Source organism: Amblyraja radiata, chromosome 35 (assembly GCF_010909765.2).
Source record: "Amblyraja radiata isolate CabotCenter1 chromosome 35, sAmbRad1.1.pri, whole genome shotgun sequence".
NCBI classification, from domain to species: Eukaryota; Metazoa; Chordata; class Chondrichthyes; order Rajiformes; family Rajidae; genus Amblyraja; species Amblyraja radiata.
Genome location: NC_045990.1, coordinates 17,287,777 through 17,305,923, shown reverse-complemented (window position 1 = coordinate 17,305,923; position 18,147 = coordinate 17,287,777). Strand labels below are relative to the sequence as shown.

Below are 18,147 nucleotides of genomic sequence, written 5' to 3'. Positions count from 1 at the left end.
ACGTGACAATAAACTGAACTGAATGAAATAACCTGAACTATTTAATGGAAGTAATATGAAAATGGGCCTTTTGTCCGCGCTGACCAGCAATCACTCCATACACAAGCATAATCCTACACGCACTAGGACAGTTTACAATGTACCTGTAGAGGCCAATTAACCTACAAACCTGCAAGTCTTTGGAGTGTGGAGGACAACTGGAGCACCCGGAGAAAACCCACACAGGTCACGGGGAGAACATACGTACAAGCTCCGTACCCGAGGTCAGGATCGAACCCAGGTCTCTGGCGCTGTGAGGCAGCAACTCTACCGCTGCACCACCGTGACACCCCTTAATGGAGGAATAATGGGTTAATGGAGGAATCTGAGCAGCTTGGCTCAAGGTCAGGATCGAACCCGGGACCTGATCATGGCTCCAGCTCTCCAAAAGCTTCAGTCGGCAAGATAAATGGATGTATTACTGAGAATGATGACTCAGACTCTGCTCCAACCTGTTAGGGATTGTTATTGCCCTGGGGGCCATGCTGGCGAGTACAGTGCTAACTACCAACCACCCAGTTGCATTAGTCGTGCACTAATCCTATCCTTTCCATTGACAATCCACTGCAGAAATTGCCCTGAAGCCACAGCTGAGTGTTGGAATCTGGGCGGCGTTGATGAAAATGTGCGCAAAAGGAGAAAACAAACGGAGGGCCTGCACTCGCTGGAGTTTAGAAGATAGAGGGCCTCATTGAATCTTACAGAATAATGAAAGGCATAGATAGATTGGATGTGGAGAGGATGTTTCCACTGGTGGGAGAGTCTAGGACCAGAGGTCACAGCCTGAGAATTAAAGGACGCTCTTTTAGAAAGGAGGCGATGAGGAACTTCTTTAGTCAGAGGGTAGTTAATCTGTGGAACTCATTGCCACAGAGGGCTGTGGAGGCCACGTCAGCGGATATTTTTCAGGCGGATATTGATAGATTCTTGATTAGTACGGGTGTTAGGGGTTAGGAGGAGAAGGCAGGATAAAGGGGTTGAGAGGGAGAGATATTTAAGAAAGAACTGCAGATGTCGGTAAAATCAGATAAAAATGCTGGAGAAACTCAGCGGGTGAGGCAGCATCTATGGAATGAAGGAATAGGTGACATTTTGGGTCGAGACGCTTCTTCAGGCTGCTTCTTCAGAGAGATAGATCAGCCATGATTGAATGGTGGAGTGGACTTAATGGCCCAGTTCTGCTCCTATCACTTATAAAGCCAATGACCTGTTTCCCTTTCCTCCCGCCCCTTGCAGGCAGGTCCCCCACCTGAAGCAGAAGATTGCCGGCAAGTCGCCTCCCACCGAGAAGTTTGCGATCAGGAAGGCCAGGAGGTACAAGTCCAACGTTCCGGTGAGGTTGCCGGTGCCAGCTCTGGTGAGTCCCACACTACGGCCCCACCCACACAACCGGGAGGACAATAGACAATAGGTGCAGGAGTAGGCCATTTAGCCCTTCGAGCCAGCACCGCCATTCAATGTGATCATGCCTGATCATCCCCAATCAGTACCCCGTTCCTGCCTTCTCCCATATCCCCTGACTCCACTATTTTTAAGAGCCCTATCTCGCTTGAGAGCATCCAGAGGACCTGCCTCCACCGCCCTCTGAGGCAGAGAATTCCACAGACTCACCACTCTCTGTGAGAAAAAATGTTTCCTCGTCTCCGTTCTAAATGGCTTACTCCTTATTCTTAAATTGTGGCCCCTGGTTCTGGACTCCCCCAACATCGGGAACATGTTTCCTGCCTCTAGCGTGTCCAAGCCCTTAACAATCTTATATGTTTCAATAAGATATCCTCTCATCCTTCTAAACTCCAGAGCGTACAAGCCCAGCTGCTCCATTCTCTCAGCATATGACAGTCCCGCCATCCCGGGAATTAACCGTGTAAACCTACGCTGCACTCCCTCAATAGCAAGAATGTCCTTCCTCAAATTAGGGGACCAAAACTGCACACAATACTCCAGGTGTGGTCTCACTAGGGCTCTGTACAACTGCAGAAGGAACTGCCCCAGTACACGGCATTCGCCCTGCCGATGGTGAGAGTTCCAGGCCAAGAGAGTAGCATCGCATGGGAGAAGGAAGCAGTGGTGGGCTGTTTGGACTGTGGGAGCATTCTCATAAGTTAATTAGTGATAGGACCAGATTTAGGCCATTTGGCCCATCAAGTCTACTCCACCATTCAATCATGGCTGATCTATCTTTTAATCTCAAACCCATTCTCCTCCCCATAGATTTAGCCATAGAGTTAGGTTTAGCTCATAGGGCTAAAGGAACCAAGGGATATGGGGAAAAAGCAGGAACGGCCTACTGATTTTGGATGATCAGCCATGATCATATTGAATGGCAGTGCAGGCTCGAAGGGCTGAATGGCCTACTCCTGCACCTATTTTTCTATGTTTCGATGTTTCTGTAACCCCCTGACACCCGTACTAATCAAGAAAGGACAAATGTCCCATGTGTGTTGCCACGGAATGTTTAGAAGGCTGTTGCCATTGTGAATGTGAGGCCAGGAGATAGATTCACTCTGGTGACAATCAGGAGCGGAAAGTATGTTCCTGCCCAGGATCGAACTGGGGACATTTCACGTGTGAGGTGAACGTGAGGCCACCATGTTTGTAGTAGTTGGTGGGTTGGTTGAGCAGACGAATGAAGGAGGAGATAGCAAAGGTTCAAAGGTCAGTTTATGATCACATGTACCAATCAAGGTACAGTGAAACTCGAATTACCATACAGTCATACTAAAAAAAGCAACAAGACACACAACTACATAAAAGTTAACATAAACATCCACCACAGCGGATTCCCCACATTCCCCACTATGACGGAAGGCAAAAAAGTCTAACCTTCCTCTTATTCTCCCGCGTCGGGGCGATCGAAGCCCCCTCGTTGGGGCAGTCGAAGCTCCTGAAGTCGGTCTCTAATCAGAGGCCGCTAGTTCCTCGATGTTTGGCCGCAGTGCGGACGGAGTTACGATATGGAAACCAAATTCCGTCTCCGTTGAGGTACGAGATTTAAAAAAGTTTCCACCAACCCCCCACATAAAACAAGCTGAAGAGACACTAAAACATACATTGAACACATACCAATAAACAACAAAGGTACACAAAAATGCTGGAGAAACTCAGCGGGATTTATGGAGTGAAGGAGTTAGGCTTAATAAACAACAAAGAAGGGAGAGATGAGAGTAGGGGCACCCGGTGGTTATATGTAGGGGCATAGATGGTGTAGGATGGAACTGCAGATGCCAGTTTAAAACAAAGATAGATACAAAATGCTGGAGTAACTCAACGGGACAGGCAGCATCTCTGGAGAGAAGGAATGGGTGACGTTTCGGGACCCGAAACGTCACCCATTCCTTCTCTCCAGAGATGCTGCCTGTCCCGCTGAGTTACTCCAGCTTTTTGTGTCTATCTTTAGAAGGAGATATGGAATAGGTACATTGGCCCTCTAAGTCTGATTGTAATCATATCTAATCTTTCCGCTGCTAGATGCATCAACAACATAAAGGCTTCACTATACCTCTGTGCATGTGACAGTGAACTAAACTGTACTGACCATCAACCACCCACTAACTAATTCTACAGGACATTCATCCATTTTATTCTCCCCACGTTCTCTACCCCCGCCCCTCAGATTGTACCACATCAGGGGACAATGAACCTACCAAAGCACAAGTCTGGGATGTGGGAGAGAACCAGAGCACTAGGAGGAAGCCCACACAGTCACAAGAGTAGGTGCAAACTCCACACACACAGCAGCCGAGGTCAGGATTGAACACGGGTGCTGGAGGTGTCAGGCAGTGGCTCCACCCACCGACTAGCCTCCATTCAATCATCCCCACTTAAGCATTGAGACCAGCCACCTCACCTTAGAGGGCGAAAGGCTCCAATGTAGACTATAGAGAGATGACCAACTTTTTAGCAGTGGGTAATCAAAGAACTACTGGAAATAATTAAGTTAAAAGCAAAATGCTGGAAACACTTGGGTCGGGTATCATCTCCGGTGAGAGGAACTTTCTAGCTTGAGGTTTTTGACCAAAGATGTAAACTCTGCTTTACTTTTAACAGATGCTGCCTGACCTACTGAGTCTTCCCAATATTTTTGGTTTCCCATATTATAACAGTATATTTGCTTCTTCCATTCTAAAGGATTGAAGATTGCACCAAGATATTACATTGTGAATGTTGCAAGAACTTTATTCTGCATTCTGGACCTTCCCTTTTGCTCTGTCTAGTGTACTTGAGTCCGACTTGATTGTATTCATGTCTGCTATTATCTGATCAGTTTGGATGGCATGCAAAACAAATCTTTTCATTGTGCCTCAGTGCACGTGACAATAATAGGCTTGAATGTACATCTAAACATTAACAAAGAATGACACAAAGAGTTGGTGTAACTCAGCGGGTCAGGCAGCATCCCTGGAGGATATGGATAGGCGATGTTTTGGGTCTGGACCCTAGTTTAGACCTCCCAACATTAACGGCGTGTCCCGTTCTAAGCAGACAGAAAAGGGCCTGTCCCACTTGGTCGTCATTTACGCGACATCCTAAAAATTGTTTGGCGCGTGGCGAGACGTGGTGGCGTATGCGGTGATGCACGGTAACGCGCGGTGCTTCCCTATCGTCCCAGGATATTGAAATGTTCAAAATCCTCGCGTGACGTATTCCTAACGCACACTGACGTACTGACGGCGTACGTGTAGTGCGTGGTGACACATGGTTACGCACGAACATTGCCTATGCTCATTTATCCGTGCATCAATGTCCGTAGCCATGCGTCGCAGCGTACGCCGTCGGTGCGCCATTTGCGCGTCATTTGAGCGCCGCATCACGTGACCACCCGGGTGCCGAGTTTTGAAACATTTTCACTGGGAAAATCCTTGCCACGGAGACTGGCGCTAATTAGCAAGCGACTGTCGAACTGCTAGACGATTTTCTCACGACAGTCGCGTGTACCGGCCTGTCGCATAAATGACGCCAAAATGACGCCCAATTGGGACAGGCCCTTAACCCTCTTCGAAATGGACCTGTTGGTTCACATGGACCTTTCTTCACCCCAGCTGATTCCACCTTTCTCTCGGTCTCCCTCCTCCCCCTCTGTCCCTCCCCGATTCAGGAGATGATGTACATGTGGAACGGCTTTACAGTCATTGGGAAGCAGTGGAAGCTAACGGAGGAAATGCTGGAGACAATCTGTGAAGCTGAGGCATCACTGGAGCAGACTTCACGTAAGTAAGAACCGGACCCAAGCACGTTCCCTGCCTCTGGGTCACCACAAGTGTTAATGTTGAACGGGCAACTTTACCCTCAGCAGTGTCCCATATTCTGGATTGGTTTAATTTAGTTTAGTTTAGAGATACAGCGCGGAAACAAGCCCTTCGGCCCACTGAGTCCGCACCAACCAGCGATCCCCACACATTAACACTATCCAACACACACTAGGGACAACCTTACATTTATTCCAAGCCAATTAACCTACAAACCTGTACGTCTTTGGAGTGTGGGAGGAAACCGAAGATCTCGGAGAAAACCCACGCAGGTCACGGGGTGAACGTACGAACTCCGTACAGACAGCACCCGTAGTCGGGATGGAACCCGGGTCTCTGGCGCTGTGAGGTCGTAGCTCTACCGCTGTGCCACGGTGCCGCCCTGTATTAAGGAGGAATGTTAACCTGGGCATCTGTGCTGAAACCTGAGGGGCACCTTTGTCACACTGATGGGTGTATGGGACGAGCTGCCAGAGGAGGTTCAGTAGCTGAGGCAGGTGCAATAGCAGCATTTAAAAGATATTTGGAGAAGTACTTGGATAGCAAAGATTTTGAGGGATATGGCACAAACATGGGCCAATGGGATTGGCTTAAGCGGGGCATGTTGGTCGGCATGGATGAGCTGGGCTGAAGGGCCTGTTTTCATGCTGTATCGCTCAATGACTTCAATGGAGATGTGCGGGCCAAGTATTTTACATAGAGGGTGATGGGGGCCAGGAACTCTTTGACAGGGGTAATGATGGAGGCAGATATGATGGCGGTGTTTAAGAGACTTGTAGATAATGGGAATAATGGAATTGCAAGGGATGGATTGATTTGGATCATGTGTAGACAGTTTAACTTGGCATCATGTTTCGGCACAAATATTGTGTGCTGAAGGATCCGTTCATTCCTGTTCTAGATTCTGTGACTCTAGGCGACTCCGGACTGTCAAAGCTGCCACAGCCAGACATAAAAACAGTTTCTATCCACGAGTAGTTGCTCTACTCAACAGCCTCCCTTTGATCTGGTATTTTGTGGGTTCACATGCTTGATCAATGCTGTTTTATCATTAATGTTTTATTATTATTAATGTTTAGTGTTTTCTGAGTCATTCGTAACTGTCACTGTATGTCACTGTTGTTACTTGTGGGCAGAGCGCCAAGGCAAATTCCTTGTATGTGAATACTTGGCCAATAAACTTACTTACTTAGATATTTGCATTTAAGCAGAGTTCCACCCAGGTACAAGAGAACAAGGTGTACAAGAACACCAGTGATAGACACAAAGTAAAGAGGGTTGGGGGGAGGGTTGAGGTAGGAAGAGGTCAGCTCAAATAAAGATGACCAAGTAAGGGTGGAGCTCACAATGGTCCATTGTTGTCTGGGGAAGAAGTGATCTTCTTGCAAATGAAACATAAACCAAAGGAATAGTTAGATCTCAAGCTGGGTGTTGAGCAGCCAGGTTGTTGCCTCTGCGTCAATAGACAATAGACAATAGGTGCAGGAGTAGGCCATTCGGCCCTTCGAGCCAGCACCGCCATTCAATGTGATCATGGCTGATTATCCCCAATCAGTACCCCGTTCCTGCATTCTCCCCATATCCCCTGACTCCGCTATTTTTAAGAGCCCTATCTAGCTCTCGCTTGAAAGCATCCAGAGAACCTGCCTCCACCGCCCTCTGAGGCAGAGAATTCCACAGACTCACCACTCTCTGTGAGAAAAGGTGTTTCCTCGTCTCCGTTCTAAATGGCTTACTCCTTATTCTTAAACTGTGTGGCCCCTGGTTCTGGACTCCCCCAACATCGGGAACATGTTTCCTGCCTCTAGCGTGTCCAAGCCTTTAACAATCTTATATGTTTCAATGAGATACCCTCTCATCCTTCTAAACTCCAGAGTGTACAAGCCCAGCTGCTCCATTCTCTCAGCATATGACAGTCAGTTGCAAGGAATCTTGACGCTGAATATCAGTGGGATCTAACGTCAGAGGGTGCCAGATGGTGATGTGGGGAACAAGATGGTTAACAGCAGTGGGCAAGTTGGGTCTCCCACCCTTCTAAATACTCACAGGAGCCTCTATATCCAGGAGTGTGGGACAGCAGGCAGTGAAGAAAGCGAATGGCATGTTGGCCTTTATAACAAGAGGAGTTGAGTATAGGAGCAAAGAGGTCCTTCTGCAGCTTTACAGGGCCCTAGTGTGACCACACCTGGAGTATTGTGTGCAGTTTAGGTCCCCTCATTTGAGGAAGGACATTCTTGCTATTGAGGGAGTAGAAGTAGTAGTAGTAGGCCCCTTTCGGTCATGACTGACCATGGGTAATGCATCGTGGTCAGATGCAAGCCTGGGCGATGCCATAAGGAGGACAGGCTGTTGCCCATGCAGCACGTCCCCCCTCTCCACATCGCGGATCGATCCAAAGGAACAGCAGGGCCGTTACAGTTTGGCACCAGCGCCATCGCAGGAGCTGCCAGAGCGAGGTTGTAGACAACGACGAACTGCCTTAGGGGCTCCGACTCCGGATTTTCTTGAGGTTATATAAGATTATTAAGGGTTTGGGCACGCTAGAGGCAGGAAACATCTTCCCGATGTTGGGGGAGTCCAGAACCAGGGGCCACAGTTTAAGAATAAGGAGTAAGCCATTTAGAAAAGAGACGAGGTAACACTTTTTCTCACAGAGAGTTGTGAGTTTGTGAAATTCTCTGCCTCAGAGGGCAGTGGAGGCCGGTTCTCTGGATACTTTCAAGAGAGAGCTAGATAGGGCTCTTAAAGAAAGCGGAGTCAGGGGATATGGGGAGAAGGCAGGAACGGGGTAATGATTGTGGATGATCAGAGGTCAAAGGTCAAAGGTTATTTATTAGTCACATACACCTAGGTGTAGTGAAATGCTTCTTGCCAGTGCAGCACATAAAGAAAGAATACAGACATAACATTAATAAGAGATTAAACATAAAGAACATCCCCCCACAATGGCTCCCACCATGAGGGAAGGCACAAAGTCCAGTCCCCAACCCCAGTTCACCCATAGTCGGGCCCATTGAGGCCTCCACAGTTGCCTCTACGGAGGCCCGATGTTCCTGGCCGTTCTCGCCGGGTGATGTTGCTCCGGCGTCGGCAGAATCCTCACAGCGGCTTGGGACACCTGGAACGGCCGCTTCCGTACTGGAGGCCGCGGCTTCCGAAGCCAACAAGGCCGCGCCGGTTGGAGCTCCACAACTGGCGATCTCGTCGCGAGATCCCAGGCTCCCGGTGTAAAGTTCAGCGCCGCCGCCTGCAGCTGGCCGCTCCTCAGACCCGCAGCTCCGCGATGTTGTTCCCGGCGGTCTTCAGCTCACCGGAGCTCCAGCGCGGCGACCCGGGCAAGGCATCGCCCGCTCCACGATAGCGCTCCAGCGCTGTGCCGCTGCCGAAGCCGTGGTTCTGGGCGGTCCCCGACAGGAAACGCCGCTCCAGGCCCGCTGGTAGGCCGCGAGGACGGGTCGAAACTGCAGCCCGGAGAAAAGCTGCCTCTCCGACCAGGTAGGGACCCTGAAAGGTAGTTTCCCCCCCCCCCCCCCCCCCACCCCCCACATAAAAAGGTCTAGAACTCCAGAAACAAAAACACTTTAACTAACTAAAAAAAAAAAAAAAAAAGATGAAAAGACAGACAGCTGCTGGCTGGGCAGCCGCGCACAGGTCAGCGCCCCCTGTTGGTCAATGGACTGTATAATCATAATGATCACATTGAATGGCGGTGCTGGCTTGAAGGGCCGAATGGCCTACTCCTGCACCTATTGTCTATTGTCTATTGACTCCCTGCCTTGGTTTAATGTGTGGTCACAAAGGCTGTGCCTCTGATAGTGCCGCACTGCCTCAGTGTTGCACTGGTGAGCATGTCTCGACGTCTATACACTCCATTCTGCATTGTGGCTTCCACCAAGAGGTTGCTGTCACCAGCCTATCCCCGGACTACATACAATGTCGCAGGAAGGAACTCCAGAGGCAGGATTACACCAAAGTTAGACTCAAAATGCTGGAGTAACTCAGCGGGTCAGGCAGCAACTCCGGTGAAAGGAATAGGTGATGTTTCGGGGCGAGACCCTTCCTCAAAGCTTTTCACTGCACACGTGACAAGAATTAGGTTAAGATGATTATGATTATACAGTAAAAAACTTTGATTTGCTTGATATCCAAACATACCATACATAGACTCCAATACCGTTCAAACTCAAATACAATGAGCTGTCCAGAGTGCAGAATATAGTTGTCAGCATTGTAGAGCATCAGTTCCACAGACCACAATGTCCGCAATGGGGTAGAGGTGAATGGGACAGTACCCAGTAGCCCAGTTTATTCATTCATTGGATTATTGATTATTATATATTTATCCGTGTGTTACTAAAGTCATTACTGTAGTGAGCAGTGGGGTTCTGCAGGGATCTGTGCCAGGACCTCTGCTGTTGGTGATGCAGGTCTAGAGACAGAGTCCAATGTCCACAATGTGATGAGCCTTAGTTTGAAGCCTCTCTGTGTGTCTCTCTCCTCAGCTAATGAATACCTGGAAGATGACAAGTGTGTGGTGAAGCTGTTGAAAGGTTTGTGTTTGAGACACGTGGGGAAGGTTCTGGAAGCGGAGCAGTGTTTTGTCTACATTTATGAACAGTAAGTTGGAGAGAGTGAGTGAGGGGGGAGGAGGGGAGGGGGGAGGAGGGGGAGGGGGAGGCAGCCACGATCCAGGGCAATGCATCATCTCATCTTCCGCCCCCTCTCCTCGCAGTGCGAAGAAGATCAAGTACGACCACTACCTTAGCCCGAATGCGCTCCTGGAGCTCAGCCTGCTCTTCATTCAACAGGACCGGAAAGAGGAGGCCATTAAATGGTTGAGACGCGCTAAGTGAGTATCTCAGGGTACGTTGGTGTTACTGCTGTAGAGCTCAGCTCCAGGGCCAAGGAGTGGGTATTTGCTGGTTTCTGAAGAGTGGGTCTGGACGTACATAGAAACATAGAAAATAGGTGCAGGAGGAGGCCATTCAGCCCTTCGAGCCAGCACCGCCATTCATTTTGATCATGGCTGATCGTCCCCAATCAATAACCCGTGCCTGCCTTCTCCCCATATCCCTTGACTCCACTAGCCCCTAGAGCTCTATCTAACTCTCTCTTAAATCCATCCAGTGATTTGGCCTCCACTGCCCTCTGTGGCAGGGAATTCCACAAATTCACAACTCTCTGGGTGAAAAAGTTTCAGTCTTAACTGGCCTCCCCTTTATTCTAAGACTGTGGCCCCTGGTTCTGGACTCGCCCGACATTGGGAACATTTTTCCTGCATCGAGCTTGTCCAGTCCTTTTATAATTTGATATGTTTCTATAAGATTACCCCCTCATCCTTCTAAACTCCAGTGAATACAAGCCTAGTCTTTTCAATCTTTCCTCATATGACAGTCCCGCCATCCCAGGGATCAATCTGGTGAACCTACGCTGCACTGCCTCAATCACACACGTGTACGTGGCAGACTTCCTTCTGCTCAGGGCACTTTGGTGACCATCCGAGATGCAGCATGGAGACAGGCCCTTCGGCCCACCGAGTCCATGCTGACCATCAATCACAGACTCGTTCGATGTTATCCCACGACTGCATGCACTCCCGACACACTTTACGGAGGGACGATTAACGTACAAATCCGCACGTCTTTGGGATGTGGGAGGAAACCGGAGCGCTCGGAGGAAACCCACGTGGTTGCAGACAGAACATGCAAATTATTCACACTGACAGGATCAGAGGTCAGGATCGAACCCGGGTCTCTGTCGCTGTGAGGCAGCAGCTCTACCCACTGCACCACCGTGCACTAGTTTACGCAGCAGCCATTAGTCATAGACCTTTACAGCACAGACCCAGGCCCTTCAGCCCAGCCTGTCCATGCAGAACTGGACTAGCCCTATTTGCCAGTATTTGGCCCTGAGCCCTCAAAACCCTTGCTATCCATTAAACATTGCAATCGTATCCGTTTCTAGAGATCCCTCTGGCAGCTCATTCAAATGATTAGTGCGGGTGTCCAGGGCTATGGGTAGAAGGCAGGAGAATGGGGTTAGGAGGGAGAGATAGATCACCCATGATTGAATGGCGGAGTGGACTTGACGGGCCGAATGGCCTAATTCTACTCCTATTCCTTATGACCTTCTGGATCCTCTGTGGGGGAAAAAATGCCCCTGAGGTACCTCTTAAATCTTTGCCGACTTGAACAATAAACAAAGTGCCGATGGAACAGTCTATTCCACGCTGTCCTTTGTAGCTTTGCCTCAACCCCTTGATCCTGCTCTACATTTAGCAATGTCACGTCTGACCAGGACTCGAGCACAGCTCTGCTCTCCTGCCCGGTCGCCAAACCCTTGTGGCCCAAAGTTCACAAGTGATAGGGGCAGAATTAGGCCATTCAGCCCATCAAGTCTAGTCCGCCTTTCAATCATGGCTGATCTTTCTTCCTTTCTCAACCCCATTCTCTTGCCTTCTCCCCATAACCCCTGACACCCGTACTAATCAAGAACCTATTTATCACCGCCTTAAAAATATTCATTGACTTGGCCTCCACAGCCGTCTGTGGCAATGAATTCCACTGATTTACCTCCCTCTGACTAAAGAAATTCCTACTCATCTCCTTTCCAAAGGAACGTCCTTTTAGTCTGAGGCTGTGACCTCTGGTCCTAGACTCTCCCACTAGTGGAAACATACTCTCCACATCCACTCTATCCCAGCCTTTGACTATTCGGTAACAAAGACTTACCTAGAGATTAGCTGGCCCCTGCGTACGACACCAGCAAGCCCAGTGCTCCACCCCCTGGTTTGTATGGGCTATGATCCCCTTTATACTGTATCTCCCTCCTCCTTATCGGACACCTTTTTCATCTCTAGCCTCTGTCACTTTTTCCACCCATCTGCTAATCAACCCGGTTGTCAGATAGGTGGGGAAATGCATGATGGACCCTGGGGATGGCACGGTGGCGCAGCGGTAGAGTTGCTGCCTCACAGCGCCAGAGACCCGGGTTCCATCCTGACTACAGGTGCTGTCTGTATGGAGTTTGTACCTTCTCCCCGTGACCTGTGTTGGTTTTTCCCGGGTGCTCTACTCCAAAGATGTACAGGTTTGAGGATTAATTGGCTAGGTAAAATTGTCCCTAGTGTGTGTTGGATAGCGTTAATGTGCGGGGATCGCTGGTCGGCGCGGGCTTGGTGGGCCGAAGTGTGTAGGTTTGTGTCTTAGTAAAGGCAGCAAGGGAATCATTTTATTGGTCTGAAGCATGGCCCCGACCCACAACATTGCCTATCTTGCTATTGAGGGAGTGCAGCGTAGGTTCACCAGGTTATTTCCCGGGATGGCGGGACTGTCATATGCTGAGAGAATGGAGCGGCTGGGCTTGTACACTCTGGAGTTTAGAAGGATGAGAGGGTATCTTATTGAAACATATAAGATTATTAAGGGTTTGGACACACTAGAGGCAGGAAACATGTTCCCGATGTTGGGGGAGTCCAGAACCAGGGGCCACAGTTTAAGAATCAGGGGAGATGAGGAAACACGTTTTTACATAGAGAGTTGTGAGTCTGTGGAATTCTCTGCCTCTGGAGGCAGGTTCTCTGGATACTTTCAAGAGAGGGCTCTTAAAAATAGCGGAGTCAGGGGATATGGGGAGAAGGCAGGAACGGGGTACTGATTGTGGATGATCAGCCATGATCACATTGAATGGCGGTGCTGGCTCGAAGGGCCGAATGGCCTACTCCTGCACCTATTGTCTATTGAGAGGGGAGTGGAGAGGAGGGAGTGTATCTCCTAGAGGCCTCAGGTGGAGTTGCTGCACTGCGGTGAGTTGTTCACCAGGTGGCGCCATCTACCCGCGTTTCACAGCCCGATGGTAGAACCACATTTTGGGGCTGACAGATTGTGATGCGTGGAACCTTGCAGGACCTAGGAAGCCATTTGGCCTGGAGCCAGTCAGCAAGATCGTGGCTTAACCTTTGCCTCAAACACCATTTTCCTGCATTGCTTCCATATCCTTGGATTCCTATAATGTCCAGAATTCTGTCGCTCAATGTCTTTTAGTGTAGCTTGCTCTAGAGCAGGGAAACAGGCCCTTCGGCCCACCAAGCCCATGCTGACCATTGATCACCCGTTCATACTAGTTCTATGTTATTCCACTTTCACATCCACAAGCAGGGCAATTTATAGAGGGCCAATTAACTTACAAACTCACATGTCTTTGGGATGTGGGGGGGAAACCGGAGCACCCGGGGGAAACCCATGCAGTCACAGGAAGAACGTGCAAACGTCACACAGGCAGCACCTGAGGTCAGGATCGAGCCTGGGTCTCTGGCGCTGTAAGGCAGCGCTCTACACTCTACTCCACTGTGCCATCTTGAGCAAAATCAGAAGCTGTGTCTCCACAGACTCATGGCTGAGAACTCCAAACTCTCATCACCCTTTAGATGAAGATATCCCTCCTCATTTCACTCCTAAATGGAGTCATAGATTCATAGAGTGATACACAGTATGGAAACAGGCCCAACTTGCCCACACCGGCCAACATGTCCCAGCTACACTAGTCCCACCTGCCCGCGTTTGGTCCACATCCCTCCCAACCTGTCCTATCCATGTACCTGTCTAACTGTTTCCTAAATGTTGGGATAGCCCCAGCCTCAACTACCTCCTCTGGCAGCTTGTTCCACACACCCACTGCCCTTTGTGTGGAAAAGATACCCCTCAGATTCCTATTAAATCTTTTCCCCTTCACCTTGAACCTATCTCCTCTGGTCCTCGATTCCCCTACTATGGGCAAGAGACCCTGTGCATCTACCCGATCTATTCCTCTCGTGATTTTATTCATTGGTTACCCTGTGTCTTGAAATGGTGATTTCCGGAGATGGACACCTCATACAGCATGGAAACAGGCCCTTCGGCCCAACTTGCCCACACTGACCGAGATCCCCATCTAGTCCCACTAATATGGGCATTTCCCTCTAATCCTACCCTATCCATGCACCTGTCCAAATGTATTTTAAATGTTTTTATTGCACCTCCATCAACTTCCTCCTCTGGCATCACGTTTCATACACTCACCACCCTTTGTGTGAAGAAAGCCGTCCCCTCTAGTTCCTATTGAATCTTTCCCCTCTTACATTAAACCTATGTCCACAGGTTCCTGATTCCCCTGGTCTGGGCATTTTGCCAATCTATTCACCAGGGAATATATCCTCTGTCAAGGCTGCTCAGTATTTTGTAAGTCCCAAAGAACTAAAGGCCTAGCTCATTTGAGCTCTCCTTTCTGATCGGACCTACCGAGGCAAGAACTGCTCAGGTGAACCTTTGCTGCACTCCCCCCATTCATAATCATAATATCATACTTTATTAGCCAAGTATATTTTGCAACATATGAGGAATTTGATTTGCCATACATTCATACCAATAAAAAGCAACAGAACACACAAAATACATTTTAACATAAACATCCACCACAGTGACTCCTCCACATTCCTCACTGTGATGGGAGGCGAAAAAAAGTTTCAATCTCTTCCCTTGTTCTCCCGTAGTCGGGGGCCTTGAGCCTTCCGTTGCCTGGGCGATCATACTCCCATAGCTGGCAGTCGGGCCCTCCACATCGGGGGGGGGGGAATCTCAGCTCCCCCGCGCCGGGCGATCCACCCCGAGTCGGGGCTAGTTGAACCTTCTGCGACTTTGGAGCTTCCCAACGGTCTCTACCCGAGACTGCGGGCTCCGCGATGGTGAAATCCGCATTGGAGCGCCGATCCCAGGCAAGGAATCGGCTCCGATGGTAAGTCCACGCCCCGCGGTGGGGCTCAAAGTCAGTCCTGAGCAAGGCCTCCAGCTCCACAATGTTAGGCCGCAGAGCGACCAGAGATACGATCCGGAAAACAATCGTATCTCCGGCATTGAAAAAAGTTTCCTCCGATCCCCTCTCCCCACCCCCCACATAAAATAAACCAGAGAACATTAACACATACCTTCAAAACACACTAAAAATAACAAAAAAATACGAAAAGACAGCAGACTGTTGGCGAGGCTGCCATCATGGAGTGCCCCTGGTGGTGTATGTGCATGTCCTTGGGGATACAAATGAGCTGATTCACGGAAATCCAATCTTATGCAAATTCTCCCGTAAATTTTGAATGCATTTTTCAAGATGTAAATGACTATAAAACATTTCAAGGAACTGCAGATGCTGGAATAATCGAAGGTAGATAAAAATGCTGGAGAAACTCAGCGGGTGAGGCAGCATCTATGGAGTGAAGGAATATGCGACGTTTCAGGTCGAGACCCTTCTTCAGACTTCACTTATTCCTTCACTCCATAGATGCTGCCTCACCCGCTGAGTTTCTCCAATAAAACATTTCATGGTACTCAGGGGTGGTGGGGAGAGTGGGGTTGAGAAATAGAGGTAGATCAGCCATGATTGAATGGCAGAGTAGACTTGAAAGGCTGAATGATCTAATTCTGCTCCTAGAACCCATGAACTTATGACCTGCTCCTCTCTCTCTCTCTCTCTCTTAGACAAAACTACAAGGACTACTCCATGGAATCCAGGACTCTCTTCCGGATACACGCTGCTCTTTCCAAACTGAAAGCAGAGAAAGATGAGAATGGACTGGAAGGGACTGCTCTCTAGGCGTGAAGATGATCCAGTGCAAAGCAACAAAGGACTCGGTGATTAAGACGGGGAAAGGGAGGGGCTGACAGGAAGAGCAGGGACATAGAATTAAACGGGCAGCTTTGCTCCAGAGAACACCAGGGATAGAAACGTTGGGGGAGCTGGAAGTTGCCCTGTGCCATTTTTGATTTGAGGAAAGAGCGTGGGGAGTGTGTAACCATGGGGATGGAGCGGCTGCCATTTTGTTTTCCATTGGACCTGAAGGGCATCGTGAATTCTCAATCCCAGGCGGGAAAGAGCTGGAATTCCTGGAGGGGGCTGGCCAAATCAAAGGAGGGGGAAAAAAAAGCCCTGGAAAAGGGGCACAAAACTAGCTTGTCCTTTCTTCAATTTCCTGGCAATACCAGGTAGCTGGGCCTTCTCCTGCCAGTTTATGGAGGCCTAGTTTAGGCCGCTCGGGTTAGAAGTTTACTTAATAGTACAAATGCATAATTTTAATGTTTATGATGTAATTTGGAATGTTTCTAAATTTAGATTCTGTAGATAGACTGTGGAATATTGGGAGACTGGTTTGGATAATTGGATATTTTATATGCTGCCACTTAAGAGATTTTATATTTTACATTCAAATTGAGGTGTTATATTTCATCGTTGCTCAAATTGTTGCACGAACAATCGTTGATTGCTGCATTAGCTGGATGTGGCTGGTTAGTGGCTTAATATTGGCGTCAGATCTGACCCATCCTGGAAGGTTTTGCTGAAAACCTTTGGAAAATTGTGGACTTTTCCAATATTCCAGTGTTTAAATGAAGCCAGGAAAAACAGAAGTGCCTGGTACATCCGTTCCTTTGGCTGGCTTCGACTTTGCTTTTATGTGCTGCAATTTAAGAATTGTAAAGAGCGGATTCTGTAGGCAGACCTCAGCGATCACCAAAGCTTCCACACATGGTGGACATCCCAGTCCCAGCCTTGTCCGATTCCAGTGTGTACAAATATCCATCAGGGGCTGAGATGGAGTTGCCTGCTCACATTGCCACTCGATGGCCCAGTTTAGTTTAGTTTAGCTAAGAGATACAGCGTGGAAACAGGCCCTTCGGCCCACCGAGTCCGTGCCGACCATCAATCCCCTTACACTAGCACTATCCTATACCTCAATAAGGTCACTGCTTACTGCTTAACCTCCTATGCTCCAAAGAAAATTATGGACAATTTACAATCTTTACCAAAGCCAATTAACCTACTATCCTGTACGTCTTTGGAATGTGGGAGATCCCGGAGAAAACCCACGCAGGTCACGGAGAGAACGTACAAACTCCGTACAGACAGCACCTGTAGTCAGGATTGAACCGGTGCCACTGACTTAAGGCCTGGCAACAGCTCCCCACTTGTCCCGGATTAACTGGGCAGGGCCTAATCCCAAGGCTCATTGAGCAGGTCAGGAATTGAAGAAGGGTCCCGACCCGAAACGTCGCCCATTCCTTCTCCCCAGAGATCCTTCCTGTCCCGCTGAGTTACTCCAGCTTTTTGTGTCTATCAAGGAACTGCAAATGCTGGTTAACTAAAAAAAGACACAAAGTACTGGAGTAACTCAGTGGGTCAGTGGCATCTCCCCATGACCATCAGTCGGAAGACAGGTCCTGTCCCGAAAAGTGCTGGAGTAACTAAGCAGATCAGGCAGCATCTCTGGGGAACATGGATAAGCGATATTTCAGTCGAGACCCTTCTTCAGACTACTTTGAAGAAATTCACCAGCTCCCTCATCTTTGTGTCCATTTCTTCACCGAACCCATTTTCTCCAGAGATGCTGCCTGACCCACTGAGTTATTCCAGCTCTTCTATGTGTTGAGAAGTCAGGAAGCCTGATTTCCTTTAAACCAGCATCTGCAGTTCCTTCCTATACATTTCCACTGAGTGATTCCTGGCTTGTCTTGAATTGTTACCTCGTCCAAGACCGGCCAACAGCTAAACCAGGAATCTGCTTTCCGAAGGTCATAACCCAATGTGCGACCTTCTGTCCATTAATGAGGATGTTAAGCCATCACTTGGTTATCAATGCAACTATCTGATTACCTCCCAAGATGGATCAGAGAAGGGACAACAATCTCCATCTCAAAAATATCCATTGACTTGGCCTCGTCTTCTGTGGCTATGAATGAGAGACATCTCATTGTGTCCATGTTCACAGGTCATAGCAGCAGAATTAGGTCATTCGGCCCATCAAGTCTACTCTGCCATTCAATCATGGCTGATCTATCTCTCC

The 18,147-nt window shown here is 48.9% G+C and overlaps 1 protein-coding gene across 1 annotated transcript in view; it reads left to right on the top strand.

The window, feature by feature from the left end:
* The window catches only part of LOC116966075 (tetratricopeptide repeat protein 39A-like), a 102,370-nt gene extending 85,667 nt beyond the window's left edge, over positions 1–16,703 (top strand). Inside the window, exons 15-19 of the mRNA XM_033012226.1 lie at positions 1,276–1,396; positions 5,135–5,246; positions 9,788–9,902; positions 10,018–10,134; positions 15,791–16,703. Coding sequence (XP_032868117.1) covers positions 1,276–1,396; positions 5,135–5,246; positions 9,788–9,902; positions 10,018–10,134; positions 15,791–15,905 — 580 coding nt within the window. The 3' untranslated portion in view covers positions 15,906–16,703. The remainder of the gene's footprint in view (positions 1–1,275; positions 1,397–5,134; positions 5,247–9,787; positions 9,903–10,017; positions 10,135–15,790) is intronic.
* The last annotated feature ends 1,444 nt before the right edge of the window (positions 16,704–18,147 follow it).